The following is an 18,626-nucleotide window of genomic DNA, read 5'->3' on the forward strand; positions in this document are numbered from 1 at the left end:
AGCCCCCTGCAGGGTCTGCAAGGCCGGGAGGTCTGACCGAGATACGGGCAGGCAGGGTCTCTCTCTCTATCGGCCTGTAGCCTGGGCCAGCCCTGCCCTCCCAGGCCTGCCTGTGCCCCGCTACATCACTCTCGTGCTGGGCCCAGCTGGCACCCTCGTCCTCTGTCCACGCATGAGAACCTGAGGACAAGGAGTTCTTTAAACGACACAGTGACTTGGGTTGGAATAAGAGCCTTGGGATCCAGCTCCTTGCCTTGCTCATGACAGGCCAGGAAAGGGCTCGGGCAGAGCCACTCGGAGGTGGCCTGGGTAAGGGGCAGGGATGGCCCAGGCCAGGCAGGTGACCTCCGAGTCCCAGGACTGGGTGGCACCATCTAGAAGATGCTCCTGGGCCATGGTGCCGTGCTCTCTGCCCGAGGCGCAGGCAGACCTGAGCACCTGGGGAGGGGCTGGTGCTCCCCACCCTGCATGACTCCGGGGAGGGCCTGCAGGGAGGCCAAGCTCAGACTGGCAGCTCTCACGGGGCTCATGAAGGTCTCATGCTGGGGCTTTGGTGGGTAAGGGTCTGATCTCATCTCATTGGGGTGCTCAGGGAACCCCCTCCCCAGGTGACCCCTGGGGATCAGAAGCCACTTGCCGTTTTCGTCCAAGGCGAACACCGAGGTGTGCCCCACGGACACCTGCTTCAACCTCTGTTTGGGAGGAGGTGGGATGTGGTACCAGCAGTCGCCTGCGGTGGGAGATGGGTTGGGATGGGACCTGGAAGCACCACACCTGTCACCCAGGTGCTCCTGGCACACCTGGCCTCCTTTGCAGCTCGAGGGGTCGAGCGGGTGCAGCCAACCTCTGTCCCCAGACCGGGTGGACCACACCAGTGACAGGGCCTGGCGGGAGCTGACCTGGGTCCTGCTGTCCCTTCAATGCCCTGGTCTGCCCGGGGCCCTCCCGAGGCTGCGGCGGCTTCTGATGGGCTGCTAGCCCTAACAGGGACGGGAAGGTACCCGGCCAGGCATGCGGTGGAAATCCAGCCATAGGCTGCTGTGCGAACCCACTGCTCCAGGTGGAGGGCACGGATAAGCCAGTCACCACCCACCCAGCAATGCCTGTGCCGGACACTGTCCAGATGTCCAGCCAAGAACAAGCCTGCATGACCTTTGCTCCTGGAGAGCAGTCGAGGTCGACACTGTGGATGGGCCGGGGGGGCGCCCAGGCAGGTCCCCTGAGGGGCGGGAGGCCGAGGGTGGTGAAGGACAACCCGTCACGGGGTGACCACCCCTGGGTCATCCCAGCAGAGGGGGTGTGGACTCTGGGGGTAGCCCAGCCTGGCCCCATGCCGGGTAAACGCTCGTTGATTAAACGGAGCCCCGTCCACTGGCTTCCTCTGGAAGCGGAAGTAGCCGTAGCCGCCCCTGGCGCTCGACCCAACATGGCGGCGGCGGCGGCGGGCGCAGGGCGACCGCCTGAGGCGAGGGCTCTCACCGTTGGGCCTGGAGGGGGACACGGAGCTGCGGTAGAAGGCGGAGCCGTCCCTCGCCACGGCCCACACCTGGTAGCAGGTGCCGATGGAGACGGAGGTGAAGGGCTGGTCGGTGCCCACGTGCATCCAGCAGAAGCCCTGAGGCGAAGGAGGGATGCTCAGGGCTGCTCGGTCCGCCTCTCGCCCGCCCGGCCCCAGGGCGGACGGCTCCTCACGCCAACCTCGACCTCAGCTCCAAGTGCCCGCTGGCCTTAGACCACCTCGGGCCACTTCCGGACTCAGGGACCCTCCTGGGCAGGCCCGGGGAGGCCAAAGCCCAGCCCTACCCCACGGCGGAGGTGTGTCTCGGTAAGAATCCGCTAGACCCCTGAAGGGGGGGCTGGCGGGCCGGGCAGATCCTGGTTTCCCCCACCGGGTGCCCACCTCGGGGTTGAGCTCGGACACACCCAGACGGCACAGCACGTCCCCCTTGTCACTGATGGCCCAGAGCGCGATGTTCAACCCGCTCCCGTGGGCGCCTGGGCTCTCGGGGATGATGGACACATCTCTGAGGGCCACGGAGGTCACCTCCAGCCAGGGCCCAGTGGTCACCAGCTTGCACTTTCTGAGCGACAGAGAGAGCAAAGCCCCTGTCACCCTGGTGGTGCTGGGAGCCCCAGGGCCACCTGCTCTGGACAGAAGGGGCAGCTAGACCCCTGACCCCGGGAGGACCCAGTGGGCACCACCCTCCTGTGCTGTCTGCCCTGCCCTGGCACCACTCCAAGCCAGCCCCCCCCAACCCCCCAGGATCCTGCAGGGCCCTGCCAATGACATTTCTCTTATTTGTTCTTGAAAACAAACCCTTCAGAAACAGCCCTGGGAGCCCGGGGGCACTTCCTGGGCTGACATTTATTTTGATCCTGTTTTCTCCTCCCCAGTTGTAAATTCCCCTTTTCTTCCACAGGGACTGAGGCCGAGCAGGGAGGGGCGTGGCCACACCCCCCAGTTACCTGCCTTCTCACCTGGCCCAGCACCTTCTCCTGACGAAATCCTTCATGGTTTTGTACTTGTGGTACGAGCTGCAAGAGGAAGAAGCTGAAGTCAGCACCATTCGGTGGAATTTTCTAGAAAGCAATGCTGCACACTCATTCCTTCTCCCGGGGCCTCAGTGTGAGCTAAGCAGGGGCAGCAGGTAACAGGACACCATCCTCCTGCTTCAGGGGCCTCCAGCCCCACCCAGGCCTCCCTCGGGAGGGGGTCTCCCTGGGGTCAGGGTCTCCCTGGGGCTGGGACCTCACTGAGGCCACGACGTGGCAGCTACCTGGAGGTGGGTGGTGGTTTCTAGCTAAGGGGCCTCTGAGCCTCTGAGCCCTCCCCATCCCAGGCCTCATATCACTCTTCTGGGAGCCGTCAAGTTCAGGGCTTGAGGTCAAAGGGAAGGCTCAGATCAGGATAAACCTCCTCCCCGCTGGACTTCATCTGCTCAGAAGCCTCAGCTCAGGCTCTGGCTCGGTCTTTCTCGGCTCCGTCCTCCATCTGAACGCGACTCGTGTATCGTGAAGGGCCTGCGCCACTGGGCAGGGTGGAGGGGCTTCGCCCGACTTCGCCAGGCCTGACACTCGGGGCCCCAGCCCCCCTGAGGGCCCCTGCCCACACAGAGAGAGAGAGATGCTCACGCAGGGAAGTCACTGGCATACTGCCACCCCTCTGGGTCCGTGCCGCCAGGGACACTGAAATCCACGAACCAGTCAGAAACCTGGAGGAACAGGCAGGTCGGTGTGGGCAGACCCCCTACTGCAACCTCTGCCCCACCCGCAGCCCGGAGCTCACCCAGGTCCACTGCAGGGACGGGGGCTTCGTGCTGGCCTTGGTGCACTCCTGCAGGCCCGTGGCGTCACTCCACATATACCGGTCGGTGGGCAGACCCCTGCACGGGACACCAGGGGTGAGGTGATGCCAGAGAGAGGGGAACACAGCACCGCTACCGCCCGCCGCCCAGGTGCCTGCATCTCCTGTGGGGAGGGGTGGGGCGGGCAGAAACAGAAGTAGCTCCAGACACCAGACAGCCAGCCCACCAGCCTGGGGCCTGTGGACCCCACCCCCCTTCTCTTGCGTCGTGTGTGGTTGCGTCCTGTGGGCGTGACCTTATTTGGAAAGGGGGTCTCTCCAGAAGGCCTGGCTGAGATGAGACAGTTGCTGAGTGGGCTCTACTCCACTATGACAGCATCCTTACAAAAGAGGAGACTTGGACCCAAGCTTCCCAAATTAGGAAGCTGATGTGAAGACCAGGAGAAGGCCATGTAATGACTAAGTGATGCCGCCACCAGCCAAGGGAGCGCCTGAGGCCCCTGGAGCCAGGAGGGAGACTGGAACAGATCCTCTCCACAGCCCTCATGGGGAAGAGACCTGCTGACACCTGACTCAGACTCCGAGGCCTCTGGAACCTAGAGGATGGACGTCTGCTGTTTAAGCTATTAGCCCGTGGGGTTCTGTTACAGCAACACTGCCTGACTGACACTCCCAGCACTCACAGGCCGGATGGTCTCCCCAGGTGGCTCTGACCCTGGGGAGCCCAAGGTGCGAGTGAGCAAGAAGGGCAGAGGCAGGCAGATCAGCATCTGTGTGGACCCTACACACAGCTGAGGCAGAGGTTTCCAGAACACATGCAGGCATTGCGTATAAGCTGCCTTAGAAGAGCTCAAACCCTGATATCCTGAGATGAACAGAGAGACACAAATATTTACATGTGAGGAAACCCTTTAAACTGTCCATATGAAAGGTCACAAACGGTCCAGCCATCCACGACTGAGGAGAGGTTAGATAAGCCTGTCCACCCTCTGGGATTGAGTCAGGAAGCTGTCACCCACCATCTCTACGTGCCTGACTGTCCCCCTTGCCGCCCCCACTACCAGCAAATGCAGGCATACAGGGACAAGTAGAAGAACACTGCAAGTGGCTGCTATCTGGTTAGTGGGATTAGAGTTTTTATTCTTCATGTTACTTCGTATTTCTTTTCATCAATTTGAAAAAACAAGGAAATTTAAAAAGTTTGTGCCAGTTATCCTAGTATCAAAAATACGAACCATATAAAAATATAAAAATACCATTTTTAAGATATCAAGACCCTCATCTCGTAGAAAATCACAAAATGTTATTAAAAAGAAATTACTTTTTTCTCCTTTATAGCTGGAAAACAAGTCATGTCTAAACAACAATATAGAGGAATGACATTAATTCCTTTAAATATAACAGGAAGCTTTTTCAGAATACATTAGCTAAAATGCATAGATTAAAAAAAAAAAAAAGAAATTAAAAGATCTACATAGGACTTCCTTGGTGGTCCAGTGGTTAAGAATCCTCCTGCCAATGCGGAGGACAGGGCTTTGATCCCTGCTGTGGGAAGATTCCGCATGCCATGGGGCAGCTGAATCCACTTAACCACAACTAATTTACTAGAACAACTCACAGAACTCAGGAAAGCTCTCTACTTAGGAGAGAACGCTCGTAGTTTTATTATACCAGGACCAGAGGAAAGAAGAAACCCACAGGGCAAAGTCTTCCCGGGAGGCTCCCCAACGCTGAACTTAGATAAGACTGCTCTGGCCGCTGGAACTCAACGCAACGGCTTTAAGGGCTGAGAAATACCACAACTTGTTTACTTTCTAAAACAAGCAAAAGAACGTGTCCCAGTAAGAGTGTGAGAAACATGTTTCTATGCTGAGAGAGCAGGAACTAAGAAGAGGCATGCGATCTAGCTTTTCTAGAGTGTCTCCACTTCTGTCCCAGACACAGTGCCACTGACTCTCTTGTCCCAAAGCCTCATGTCTGGAGAGTTAAAATAATTTTTGGTGGAGGCTACACTGTCCTCAGTAGCTTCCATTAGGCAGAACTTATTTAAAAAGTCAAAGAGCACCAGATGGGATGGGGAGGGGGTGGCCATGTTCTGTCTCTTGACCCTGGTAGTGATTATGTTGGGGTTTGATTTCTGATAAGTCAATAATACACAGGCTTCCCAGATGGCATTGGTGGTAAAGAACCCGCCTGCCAGTGCACGAGTAGGAGGTGTGAGTTCAGTGCCTGGGTCAGGAAGATCCTCTGGAGGAGGGCACGGCAACCTACTCCAGTATTCTTGCCTGGAGAATCCCATGGACAGAGGCGCCTGGCGGGCCACAGTCCATGGGGTTGCAGAGTCGGACACGACTGAAGCGACTTAGCACGGTGAAGCACGTACATGGTGATAGATGTGGCCGTGTCTATGTATGTCTACATGTACTTCGATAGACACATCTCACCGCATGTATGTATATGCACATTTTATGAGCTTGATATATGTTATGCTCTCCATAACTGAGTTTTTAAAATATGTGTTATACTTAAAGATTCATGGAAAAATCCTGCAGCCAGTCAGATCCAGTTAGTTCCACGCTGGGGGCCGGACGCCAGCTCTCCCACTGCTCGGGACGCGGCTGTCCGACTGGGCCCTGCTTCCGCAGGCGCCCACGTAGCCTACCTGCTGGTGTAGCCTGTGACGGGGTTCCAGCGCTGGTTCTCATAGATGTGGACGAACTTCACGTCCCACTGTGTGAAGACGTTGCTGGTGCTGCTGGCCAGGCCTGGGGGGAGAGGAGGTGGTCACACCTAAGCCACACCGGCTGCCCTCCCGGCCAGGTGAGAGTAGGCAAGCGGGCAGCCCGGGAGGGCTTGGTGGGCTGGCTGGCTGGGGTTTCTCTCTTCCTGGGGGCAGGAGAACCTGCCACTCTTCTGCCGCAGCCTCCCAGCCTCTTCCCCCTTCTATCTCACTTACCTGGCACCCGGCAGGTGTGAGGGCCCCCCCAATGCCTTACTAACAGAGGTGCCTTGGACCCCTCACGTGACCCCCACAAACCCCATGTTCTCATCTGTAAGACGGAGACAGAGGGAATTCCTGCCTCACAAGCAGGGATGCCATTAAGCCCATGTAGACGTGTGTTCCAGTGGTCTCAGTGGACCACAGTTCCAAAGGGCTAGCCACCCTCACTGTGGGGCGTGTGGGCCAGGGCGTGAAGTGTCCCATTTCAGGCTTTGCTTCTGCCTCTGTTTATCCCTGCCTCTGGCACACACGGAGCCCACGGGGGTTCAGCAAGCTGTCACCCCCTAAGGCACAGCCCCCACTAGAGAGGGACTGGAATTAAGCCTGGGAATCAAGAGACCATGGTTCCGGCAGCTGTCCTCCTGAAACCTGCACGGTCTCCAGCTCAGCCATGGGTGCCCAGGAAGGCTCGTTGGAGGCCAGGCCTTGTGGGCTCGCGCCGTGTGCTTTGGCCCCGGGACGTGGAGGTTGGCAGAGGTGAAGGTCACCCATCAGCCAAGCGTCAGCACGGGGGCAGAGAAGCCAGCCAGGGATTAGAGCGGGGTGGGCCTGGGGGAGCGGGGCCCGCCTTCACCTTGGAAGCAGCCTCCGCCGTAGCCGCCTGTGTAGACCCAGGCCGTGTGGTCGTAGCCGATGCCCCACACCACGCCCCGGCTGTTGGCTTCCACCACCCGCAGGTGGCCGCCTATCTGCCGCCAGAACCTGCAGCGTGAGGAGAGGGGGACATGTCCAGCAGGCCTCTCCATCCTCGTCCCCTCTCTCCGAGGCCCGCCACGGCTCCCATTTGACTCAGCTTTGGTCTCCAGTGACGGACGCAACTGAGAACGAGGGAACCTGCTCGGCTTCCCCAGGGGGATTAACCAGCTAAGGGGGCCCAGAGCGGGAGCAGGAGCCGGTCAGGCCTGCGGTGGGCAGGGCCTTCAGGAGTCCCTGTCCGTGGAGCTGTGTGGGTAACGGGGACGGTTGTGGGGAGCTGAGGTCGGCACCCTGAGTTCCCATGCCCCGGGTCGGGGCGGGTCATGGCAGAGCAAAGTGAGCCACCGCATGGGCCGGCATAGTCTCCCAGATGTGGGGGGTGTGGCCACCCAGGTCGCCTCCTGAGGGCGGAGGCCCTGCACTGTCAGCAGGGGGGCTCGTCTGGGCCCCAGGCACACAGGGCCACCAGGAACGGACAAGCAGAGGGCGAGCGGACATGCCCTCTCCCTCCTGTGTGGGGCCCCGGCCTCACCCATGTGCCCCCAGTCCTCGTGCGCTCTGGGTGACGGGGGGCAGCGGCAGGACCGGAGCCCTGTGTCCCAGGACTCTGCTCACACTGTCCCCCTCGGGGGGGGCCACACCTGCCTCACCCCCAAGCCCTGCCATGTTCTTGATGCCCCCTTGGGGTCCTCGCACAGGCCGGGCCAGTGGGAACCCACATCTGGGGTCAGGCCAGGCCCCAGCCCTCAGCCCCCAGCCCAGTCGGGTGCAGCCCACCCACATCTGGTCGCAGGGCAGCCGGCGCTCAGGGCCCTCGAGGTCCGGACTGGGCTCGCTCACAAAGATGTCCCCCTTGCAGGTGACGGACCAGATGGCCTGTGGGGAGGGGCGGCCGTGCATCCTCCGGCTCTCACAGCAGGACAGGTTGAGCAGGGTGAGCTGGCGAGGGGGCAGGCGGGTCAGCGAGACCGGGCTGGCCCCAAGATGGCGGCCCCTGCCCCCGCCCAAGGGACCCCCGCCCGCTCACCCAGTCGCTCATGTCCTGCTCGGTGGCAGCGGCCAGGCGCACGGGCCACCTCTGCCGCGTTCTCTCGGGGGTGTACAGGGCGAAGGAGTGCTTGGCCTCACTGAACACGGGGACCAGCGCTGTCACCTCGTTGAGGAACACGTGAATGTACTGCATGCAGAGCGGGGGTCAGCGGGACCCTGGGTGGAGCCCGGCGCCGTGGGGGAACAGGGACAGAGGGCCTTGGGGGCCCCAGAACGGTGGGGCTCTGTGCGCAGTGGGAGGCATGGCCACTGTGGGGGCTCGCTCCTGAGCAGAAACCTGAGTGACCTTTTTGATGTTTAGGACTGGATTGATTTGGTTCAAACCCCAGCCCTGGTGGGAGTTTGACTCTGCCTCCAGAACCTGCTCCCTCCTCTGGAACTGGAGGGCCGGCACATTATGCCCCCACTGCCCAGGATGCGGCCACCAGCTCCCTTCCCTGGAAGACCCCTCCCCTACACACGGCACCACCCCCCCCGCACCTCCCCCTCCCCTAGATACCCCACCCCATTCTCCCCTAGACACCCCCCACCTCCCCGGCCCCTCCACAACACCCCCACCACCTTCTTCTCCTCATGGACCACGTAGTAGATGAAGAGGATGCTGTCCTGAGCCCCGTCATGGCCCGTGAGCTGCTCCAGGGCCACGTGGACATCCATCCACTTGTGGGGTTTCCAGTCACACCACCACTGCAGGGCCCCGGTCTTCACCCACACAGACTAGGGCAGAGCCGGGAGCACAGGGGTACGGAGTCACAGGCCGGCCCCGGGGGCCCCAACACTCCAGCCCTGCACCCAGCACCCCAGGGCCACCCTGCTCCCTTCGTTGCCTCAGGGGGCGCTGGCCCCCCCCACTTCACCCTAAGAACAGAAGTGACACCATCAGACACCCGCCCGGAGCCAGGCCCCCAGCCAGCAGGTTCTGTGAGTCTGGGGGTCAGCACCCCACTACCCTCTGCACAGGGTGGGGAAACTGAGGCCCCGGGCGGTTCTGTGCCCAACGCGGGGACCCACACCAGCCAAGACGGGGCCAGGTCCTCTGTGCCGGGAGCGTGGTGAGGCCGCGTACAACTCTCCTCGGGGCGGGCGTGCAGCAGGCACTTACTGGATGCCTGCTGGAGGAAGTGCCCCGAGCGTTGCGCACCTGCTCCACCGCTTGCTCGTAGTGCTGGAAGCTCTCCAGCTCCCGCTTGGTCCTTTCCGTGAGCTGCTGGAAGATCTGCTTCCGCCAGGCGGCCGTCTGGGCCGGTGTGATGGACAGCGAGAGCGTCTGCACCGAGGGGCACAGGCCTGCCGGCCAGCACAGCCTCAGTGCCGGGCGGCAGGCCAGCCTCAGCCCTTTCTTTCCGGAAGGCTAGGCTAGCATCTCTGTGAAATGTCCTGTGAGCCCTCCCTCCCGACATTCACCCTTGTAGGGAAGCTGGTGTCCCCCCACGTCAGCCTGGGACAGCCGCCCCTGCTGGGACGGGGAGGAGAGGGGTGCCAGGCCAATGCCCTTCCTTTCGACTGCCCGACTGGTCGCGGAAGGCTCCAGAAAGACGGGCTGAGCACGGTGGGGGGGCCAGGCTTGCTCCAGATGCCCCCGGGTCCCGTCTGCGGCGCTGGGCGGCTGCACTTACCCGACTGGGTGGTGAACCACTTCAGCGTGGTGTGGGCCTCCACGGCACAGCCTCCGCCAGACACCCAGGCCCACAGTGCGTGGCAGTCGGCGCTGTCGGGCTCCTCCAGGCCTAGCGGGAGGAGCCTCAGCGAGGAGAGGTCGGTGGCCTCCGGAAAGTTGGCAGTTGCGTGGCTGGGCCCTTTCCAGGACTCCTTCCCACGCAGCCCAGCTGGGCTGGAGGCAGGGCCGGGGACCTCCCAGGAGGCATCCGTGTCGCCGGGACCACAGGACTCAGCACTGCCCCTCACTTCGTTGCCAAAGAAGCAGCCGGCACTGGAAGGAAGGGGGCAACCTGTGACTCCCTTGGACACATACTGTGGGACCCCCTGGGCAAATCACTGCCTCTTTGCCACAGACACCAAAACCTTCTCCCCAGGGAGCAGGAACCCCAGGAACTTGGAAAGGTCTCTGCGTCACACCCGGACCAACCAAACCAATGTATCTTGGGTGGAGATCTGGCAGCGTTGTGGCTTTTTTATTGAGGGATGTAAAATGTACCATTTAAAATTATAAAATGCAGTGGCATCATGTACATTTGCAGTGTTGTGGAACCACAACCAACTTCCAGAACCTCACTGCCCCGGATGTAAACTCTGTAGCCATTAAAGAGGCCCTCTCCACTCTCCTCTTTTCCCCCTAGCCGGCTCGAAGTCTCCATGGACCTGCCTGTCCCTGACACTTCACACTCATGGCATGGTCAGACTGTGGCCTTTTGTGACCACCGCCGCTTAGTTTAATGATGGCAAGGGTCATCTGTGCTGTAGCGGGTGTCAGCTCTTCATTCCTTCTTATTGTTAGATAATATTCCATTGTATGGATACACTGTTTTATCCATCAATTCTTCCACTGACAGACATTTGAGTTGTTTCCATATTTTGGCTATTGTGAGTATAAGGGGTGCGTCAGTCGCTCAGGCGTGTCCAACTCTTTGCGACCCCACGGGGCTCTAGCCCACCAAGCTCCCCTGTCCACGGGATTCTCCAGATGAGAACACTGGAGTGGGTTGTCATTTCCTTCTCCAGGGGATCTTCCTGACCTGGGGATCGAACCTGCGTCTCCTGCATTGGCAGGCGAATTCCTTACCACTAGCAACCCCTGGGAAGCTCATCCGTGCTGCGATAAATATTCGTGAACAAACTTTTGCTTAAACGTCTGTTCGGTTCTTCTGGGCCTCTTTCTGGGGCTGAAACTGCTGGGTCCTGTGGTAGCTCTGTGGTTAGCCTCGTGAGGAGCTGCCACGCTGTTCTCCAAAGTGGCCGCCGCGTCATTCACACCCCCAGCAGTGCAGGGCAGGAGGGTGCCGGTTTCTCCACAACCTGGCAACACTGATTCTGTCTCTGTTTTTGATTATAGCTGTTCTGGTGGGTGTGAAGTGGTATCCAACGTGTTTCATTTTGTCTTTGTAATGTGGTTTTGTTTGTGTTTCCCTCATGCCTCGTGACGTCAAGCATCTTTTCCTCTGCTTGTGGCCACTCACGTACCTACTATGCAGAAGCATCTGTTCAAGTCTTTCTCCTCCCTGCTTTTTCTTTTCGTTTATTTGGTGCCTTGGGCCTTAGTTGAGGCGCGTGGGACCTTTGATCCTCATTGTGGCACGCACACTCTGTTTTTAAAAATACACGTTTGTGTATTTGGCTGCATTGGGTACTGGTTGCGGCACGCGAAATCTTCGTTTTGGGATCTTTCTTTGTGTCTCGTGGACTCTCTAGTTGTGGCACGTGGGATCCTAGTTCCTCAACCAAGAAAAGAAGGGCATTGCAGGGCAGATCCTTAGCTGTGGGAGCACCAGGGAAGTCCCCCCTTGGCCCTTTGCAGTTGTTTTTATCTGTTGTTGAGTTGCAAGAGCCCTTTATGTATTCTAGATAGTAAGCCTTGTCAAATATATGATTTCCAGTATTTTCTCCCATCCTTTCGATTTTTTCATTTTCTTGAAGTGTCCTGAAGTGAAGTCGCTCAGTCGTGTCCGACTCTTTGCAACCCCATAGACTGTAGCCTACCAGGCTCCTCTGTCCATGGGATTTTCCAGGCAAGAGTACTGGAGTGGGGTGCCATTTCCTTCTCCAGAAGTGTCCTTAGAGGCACAGAATTTTCTTAATGTTGATGAACTCTGACTTATCTATGTTTCCTTTAGTTTCTTGTGCTTTGGGTGTCATATTTAAGAAGCCGTTGCCAAACCCAAGGTCACAAAGATCTGGCATCAATGGTTTTGGAAGTTCTCAGCTGATTCCAATGTGCTGACCACTTAGAAAACTACTGGCTGAAGAGCTGCAACCCGCAGGTAAACCCCACCTGGCCGGCCTCCTGGCCCCTCTAGGCTGCCGGTGCAGCCGAGTGCTGACCGCTGAGCTAGGGGAGCGGAGGGTGGAGACCAGCGTCTGAGGGGGCCCAAGCTGCAGACAGGATCGCGGGCAGCCCCTGTCACAGAGCAGAGGCGGTGCCGGCTGAGGCGCTGGGTCACCTGCCAGCGTTCCCCTGGTCAGCGGGCAGGACTGGGCTGTGTCCCCCCTCTAACCCCAGGGAGCCCAGGGCGTGGTCCCCAGAGCTAGGGCCGGGCACACCTGGGACCTTGCGAGAAAAGCAGAACCTCGAAAAGGAAGCTCTGAGGGCTGGGCGTGGGGATCCCAGGGAGTTAGGCCTCCAGGAGTTCTGGGCTCAGTCCCAGGCCTCGCCTCCTGCTTAGAGACCCTTCACCTTCCTTCCTGCTCTCCTCTCCTCGGACACAGGGCCTGAGCATCCCGGGAAAGGAAGCCTTTTCTCGCCCAGACCCTGAGGCTTTAAGACCAACAGCCAGCCCACTCGGGACAGCCCCAAGCCCCGTATAGACGGACGCCCTGGCCTCGCCAAGCTGCCCACTCCCGCCTCCCACGCACAGCGCTTGCCCTTGGGCCCGGTAGGACCCCAGCCCAGGAGGGGAGGAGGCCCCACTGCCTCAGGTTGCCATGGGTCCGGCCTGACGCCCTCCTGCCTCCTCCTACCCTGCCCGCCCAGCCCGGCCTGCCAAGCCCGTCAGCGTCACCTGTGGAGGCTGAAGGAGCTGCCGGACAGCGAGCGGTCGCCCTCCCGGCCGGCAACGATAACCTTCCACGTCTTCCCGCTGAGCTCGCTCTGGGTGACGCCCTGACGGAAGTACAGGGCCCGGTCCACACAGCCGATGCCCCAGACCTGCACACAGAGGTACTGCTGAGTGGGCGGTGCGGAGCCCCCTTCCTGTGGGGGGTGGGGGGACCGCGTGGGGCGAGCACCCCGGGTCTAGGACACATCTCGGGGTGTTCCTGGGAAGGGCCTGGGGGCTGTGTGCCGAGTACAGGACTCGGATGCAGGAAGCAGAGGCCAGAGGGGCCGGGGCGGGTGCAGCTCCAAGTCCTAGGGAAGCAGGGACCCCTGCCTGGCTCCACAACCTCAGGCCGACTCAGGGCTTTGGGGCACCAGGGTCCACAGAGGTGCCAGTGCTGGCGGGCGCTGCGTGGGGATGGACTCCCACCCGTGTCCCCATCCTCCGTGTGGCATTTTGTGAGAACGAAGCTGCTCCCCAAGTGAACCCAGAGGATGCTCCTGGTCTTTCTGAAGCGGCAAAATAGCCTTCTTGATTCCAATCTCATTTTTAGGGGGAAGATGGCCAAGCAAGCCTCCTGCCCTCTATCTTTGGGCGCTGAGGAAGGTGGGTATGTGGGTAGCTGAGGGGCCCAGAGAAGGGGCCCTGGCTCTGGGGGTGCCCGAAGGCAGAGCCATGGCCCCAGGAGACCTTGCTGTGGAGATCATAGCATCTCTGTCACTTGGTCATGGCCCATGGCCTCTGTGATCAGGCCCGTGGGCACCAGCTAGCGCCCACCTCGCCCCTGCCCATTGTGCCCAGCCCACCAGGGCGGGTGAGGAGGGTGAGTGGGCATAGGAAAGGCTGCCACCCCTGCACCCCGGAAGCGCTTTTAGAGCAACGGGAAAGGCGTCACCTGCACCCTCAAGTCTTAAAAGTAGCCAAACCTCTGTCTACGAGGAGGAGGCTACCCTGTAGGAACGATGCTTGTGGCGCTCGTGATGCTGGCGAGACACCGCTGCTAGAGTTGGACAATGTTTTGCCCTTTACCTGCGCGCAAATACCTCTTAGCACGCTTCCCAGTCTCCAGGGTGAACGCCCTGCCCAGATCGTGCTCGTGACCACTGCTCTGGGGCTCAGCCGGAATTGGCCCCCCAGCTGCCCTCGTGGGCTTGCAGTGTGTGCCGGCCCTAGACCCCTCCCCTAGCGGCCTCACGAGCAGGCCTAGTGGAAAGGGACCGTGGGGAGCAGGGAGCACCCACTCTGAGGCTGCCCCCGCCGACCACGGCTCAGAACCACACACACCTGGTCATTCAGGCCCACGTTCACCATCATCATTTCTCCAAACATCTCGATCCAGCTGGTGCCACAGGGATTGTGAGAGTTGACACCTCTTCGGAACCAAACCTGGGAAATCAGAAATAAACACACCCCCCTGGAGTGCCACTCAAATGGAAGGGTTTTTTTTCTTTCTTTAAAGTCTCAGGAAGAATAAATGAGTAATTTGGTCCTTTGGTTCAGGCCACAGATGAGCACAGCACACCATTCAGAAAGGATGCCCTTGGGCCTCCCTGGTGGCTCAGCGGTGAAGAATCCCCCTGCCAACGCACAGGACACAGATGTGATCCCTGATCCAGGAGGGCCTACCTGCCGCAGAGCAACTAGGCCCGAGTGCCACAACCACTGAGCCTGTCTCTAGAGCCGCACCGCGCCGGGCTCTGCAACAAGGGAAGCCCCTTCAGTGAGAGGCCCGCGCACTGCGGCTGGGGGGCAACCCTCACTCCCTGCAACTGGAGGAAAGCCCCAACAACCGAGACCCAACACAGAAAAAATAAATGATTCTTTTAAAAAAGAAAGAAAAGATGCCCTGGGATGAGAGATAGTGGAAGCAAGAAGAAAAGAGATTGTGAAAGCAACTCAAAATAAGCTTATTTCACTGGACTTGCCTCCGATAAGGTAAAAATGAGCACTTCTAGACAGGAGGGGGAGGCAGTCAGTTAGCTGAGAGTCTGCTTCTGATATTTGGAATGCTGTGGCCTGGTGAGGGACAGTCATTCTGTGCTTGCTACAGGGGTGCAGGCAAGGCGGGGTGGGGTCACCAAAGAGCTCAGAGATCATCTGTGACAACAGCAGAAGAACGCACAGGGTGCGACTGATGCCGGCTATGTTCTAAAGAGTATAATTTTATTTTTTACTTTTTAACTACTGGCAGTGCTGGGTCTGTTGCTGTGTTGGCTTTTCTCTGGTCGTGGTGAGCATGGCTATTTATAGTTTGGGTACACGGGCTTCTCATGTGGTGGCTTCTCTCGTTGCAGGGCATGGGCTCTGGAGCTCGAGGGCTCAATAGGTGTGGCCCACGAGCTTAGCTGCTCTGCATCATGTGGGATCTTCCTGGATCAGGGATCGAACCCATGTCTCCTGAATGGCAGGCGAATTCTTTACCACCAGGCCACTAGGGCAGCCCTGAAGAGTTAAGACCACACTCACAAGGACAAAAACCCACATGACCGTCAACATTAAACTGAGCCCTCAGACCCAGCCCCAGGGACCGTCTTACCTTCCGGTCCTTAGTGACGGCCCAGACCACGCAGACGCCCGTGGAGACATGCAGGATCCCATTTTCAGACGTGGGCGGCTCCACTGTGGACCAGGAACTTCCTACCCGACCCCAGGAGGAAGTGCAGGCAGCCCCCATCACTAGGAGCTCGGGGGTGGGTGGGGGGTTGAAGCCGGGCGCCCCCTGCCCGCCTCTCCCAGCACAGCACGCAGAGCCGCCCACCTTTGGGGTTGTTCCTGTTGATTCCTTCCCGAACCAAGGCCTGGCCCTCCCAGAGCGTCACCCACAGCAGGTCGTGGGGCCCACAGCTGATCTGAACCGCCTCCCCGGGGGTGTCCACCAGGGACCACGACGAGCCTTCGGGGTTGTGGTGGCTGACGTTCTCTCTGTACCACACCTGGGAGGCGAGGGATACCAGCAGGGTCAGGCCAGAGCTCCATGCCGCCTCAGCTTCCAGAATTCGGCTGTATCTGCATCAGCCTGTGCACAGCCCAAACGTGGGGGTCTCCAGAGGAGCCGGGGTCTCGAGGGCACCATCCAGATCTCCCTCACCTTGTCCCCGCTGCCATCCAGAGCCTCGAGCCAGATCAGACGTCTCCTGCCTATGCTAGAATACGCGACGCCGACACGTGGATTTTGGCGGTCCCAGGGGACAGACCTCTTTTGTCACCTGCTTGACTTGTGAGAACTCCAGCCCTGGCCTGGGTGTCCTGCGCCCTCTAGTGGCCAAATGCTCTCAGCACACCTGTCTCTAAGAGAAGCAGGGGGCTGGGTGGCTAGATAAGAAAACCTTCAACCCTCCTTTTTAGGAATGTTGGACTTCCCTGGTGGCTCAGACGGTAAAGCGCCTGTCTACAATGCGGGAGACCTGGGTTCGATCCCTGGGTTGGGAAGATCCCCTGGAGAAGGAAATGGCAATCCACTCCAGTACTATGGCCTGGAAAATCCCATGGACAGAGGAGCCTGGTAGGCTACAGTCCAGGGGGTCGCAAAGAGTCGGACAAGACTGAGCGACTTCACTTTCACTTTTCAAGCTGCAAGGAGATCAAACCAGTCAATCCTAAAAGAAATCAATCCTGAATATTCATAGAAAGACTGATGCTGAAGCTCCAATACTTTGGCCACCTAATGCGAAGAGCCGACTCATTGGAAAAGACTCTGATTGAAGGCAGGAGGGGATGAGAGATAGTTGGATGGCATCACTGACTCAATGGACATGAGCTTGAGCAAGCCCCAGGAGATGGTGAAGGACAGGGAAGCCTGGTGTGCTGCAGTCCATAGGGTGGCAAAGAGTCAGACACAACTGAGTGACTGAACAACAACAAAAATGTTCTTTGGGCTTCCCTGGTGGCTCAGATAGTATAAGAATCCGCCTGCAATGCAGGAGACCTAGGTTCAATCCCTGGGTCAGGAAGATCCCCTGGAGAAGGAACTGGCAACCCACTCCAGTATTCTTGCCTAAAAATTCCATGGACAGAGGAGCTTGGTGGGCTACAGTCCATGGGGTCACAAAAGAGTTGGATATGACTAGAAAAACACTTCACTTCAAAATGTTCTTTGCAAGGACTGATGCTGAAGCTCCAATACTTTAGTCACATGATGAGAAGAGCCACCTCATTGGGAAAGACCCTGATGCGGGAAAGGCTGAAGGACAAAAGAGAAGGGCGTGACAGAGGATGAGATGGTTAGATGGCATCACTGACTCAGTGGACACGGATCTGAGCAAACTGGGAGATAGTACTGGAAAAACAGGGAAGCCTGCTGTGCTGCAGTCCACGGGGTCCAAAGAGTCAGACAGGACTTAGCAACTGAGTAACAACAACAAAATGTTCTTTCTGTCCTTAACTGGATGACAGGGAGCATAATCAGATATTTAAGATGGAACCACCTGCTTCTATTGCCCAAACCATGTGGCTCGTTTCATCTGGAGGGGGCGGCATGTCTCTGTGGTCCTGGAGGGCGGGGGTCCAAGGCCTTCCAACCCTGTCACCTCAACTTTTCTTTAAAAATTCTTTATTAGTGAGATTTATTACTCATTAATTTTATTTATAAACTTTAAATTCTATGCTATCTCAGCACAGTACTATAATATTTTTGAAGTATGTAACATGGTCTCGCTTATGATAATGAATAAAACACTTCCAATGACTTAGCATAAACACTATTTTCCAAGGGAGAAAAGGAACACTGGAGTGCATAGGTTATAACTCTCTCACCATCGCCCTCATGCGTTCCATGTAATGGGCCCTATTTGCACATGAAGTTTTGCTGGGTGCTTCTTCAGACAGTTTGCTGCTGCTGCTAAGTTGCTTCAGTCGTGTCTGACTCTGTGCGACCTCATAGACGGCAGCCCACCAGGCTCCCCCGTCCCTGGGATTCTCCAGGCAAGAACACTAGAGTGGGTTGCCATTTCCTCCTCCAATGCATGAAAGTGAAAAGTGAAAGTGAAGTCGCTCAGTCATGTCCGACTCTTCGCAACCCCATGGACTGAAGCCTACCAGGCTCCTCCGTCCATGGGATTTTCCAGACAAGAGTACTGGAGTGGGTGCCATCGCCTTCTCCTCCAGTGACTAAACCAGCGGCTGGATCCACAGCCCCCCACACTGCAGAACCAGTCCTGGGCAGCCCCCCTCCTGCTGCCTGCTGGGTTTGACCCGACTGTCTGCCCAACTTCGCCCAAAGCCCAGGTCCTGGTTCCACCTTTAATGGACTGCGGGAGTGACATAGGGGAGTGCTGGCTCACACCCGGCACGGCTCTCAAACCTGTTCTCCCCTCTCTCTGCATCCAGGTGGCCCCGCAGTGGCGCTGCGTCCGGTCCAGCTCCCCAGCACCCTTCAGTGTGGCTAAGAGAAAGCCACTACGGGGTGGCCTCGGCCTGGACCGAGCAGGACCTGGAGGTAGGCCTGATAAATGCCCTCTGGGACTGCTCCAGAGCCATCCAGAGAGCTTTGATCAGTTTGCGTTTAGAGCACTGAGGACTCAGAGTGTTAGATCCCTGCACCCAGGACCGTCTGTGTCGCTGTCACTGCTGCCGCCAGGGGTGGGTTTCGTTTCTTTGAATCACATTTCCTAGATCACAAGCTCCCGAGTGAAGACGCTCCTCTCCTCTCTAAACCTGCCCCCATCCACCCATCTATCCACCCATCCGAAAGCCTTGCATCCATCCATCCGTCACCCACCCATCTACCCATCTATCTACCCACCCACCCACCCACCTAGTAATCCACTATCCATTCATCTATATACCTGTCTACCAACCCATCTGCTCATCCACCCATCCATGCATTCATCCACGTAACTATCCATCCATTTATACACACACACACACC

At 58.4% G+C, this 18,626-nt stretch overlaps 1 protein-coding gene across 7 annotated transcripts in view; it reads right to left on the reverse strand.

The window, feature by feature from the left end:
• TECPR1 (tectonin beta-propeller repeat containing 1) overlaps positions 1–18,626 on the reverse strand; it is a 28,707-nt gene that overhangs the window by 2,001 nt on the left and 8,080 nt on the right. The window contains exons 6-22 of one of the 7 annotated variants that reach the window (XM_027526823.1): positions 15,519–15,693; positions 15,297–15,397; positions 14,045–14,146; positions 12,725–12,870; positions 9,668–9,981; positions 9,193–9,338; positions 8,613–8,768; positions 8,029–8,178; positions 7,783–7,940; positions 6,880–7,007; positions 5,967–6,069; positions 3,287–3,383; positions 3,133–3,212; positions 2,479–2,535; positions 1,901–2,081; positions 1,480–1,615; positions 638–730 (exon numbers count right to left, since the gene is read on the reverse strand). In XM_027526823.1, coding sequence (XP_027382624.1) covers positions 638–730; positions 1,480–1,615; positions 1,901–2,081; positions 2,479–2,535; positions 3,133–3,212; positions 3,287–3,383; positions 5,967–6,069; positions 6,880–7,007; positions 7,783–7,940; positions 8,029–8,178; positions 8,613–8,768; positions 9,193–9,338; positions 9,668–9,981; positions 12,725–12,870; positions 14,045–14,146; positions 15,297–15,397; positions 15,519–15,693 — 2,323 coding nt within the window. Of the gene's footprint in view, positions 1–637; positions 760–1,479; positions 1,616–1,900; positions 2,082–2,478; positions 2,536–3,132; positions 3,213–3,286; positions 3,384–5,966; positions 6,070–6,879; positions 7,008–7,782; positions 7,941–8,028; positions 8,179–8,612; positions 8,769–9,153; positions 9,339–9,667; positions 9,982–12,724; positions 12,871–14,044; positions 14,147–15,296; positions 15,398–15,518; positions 15,694–18,626 lie in introns of all 7 variants that reach the window. The other 6 variants (XM_027526822.1, XM_027526825.1, XR_003508605.1 and 3 more) reach the window with 6 other exon arrangements.

This window comes from Bos indicus x Bos taurus, chromosome 25 (genome assembly GCF_003369695.1).
Source record: "Bos indicus x Bos taurus breed Angus x Brahman F1 hybrid chromosome 25, Bos_hybrid_MaternalHap_v2.0, whole genome shotgun sequence".
NCBI lineage: Eukaryota > Metazoa > Chordata > Mammalia > Artiodactyla > Bovidae > Bos > Bos indicus x Bos taurus.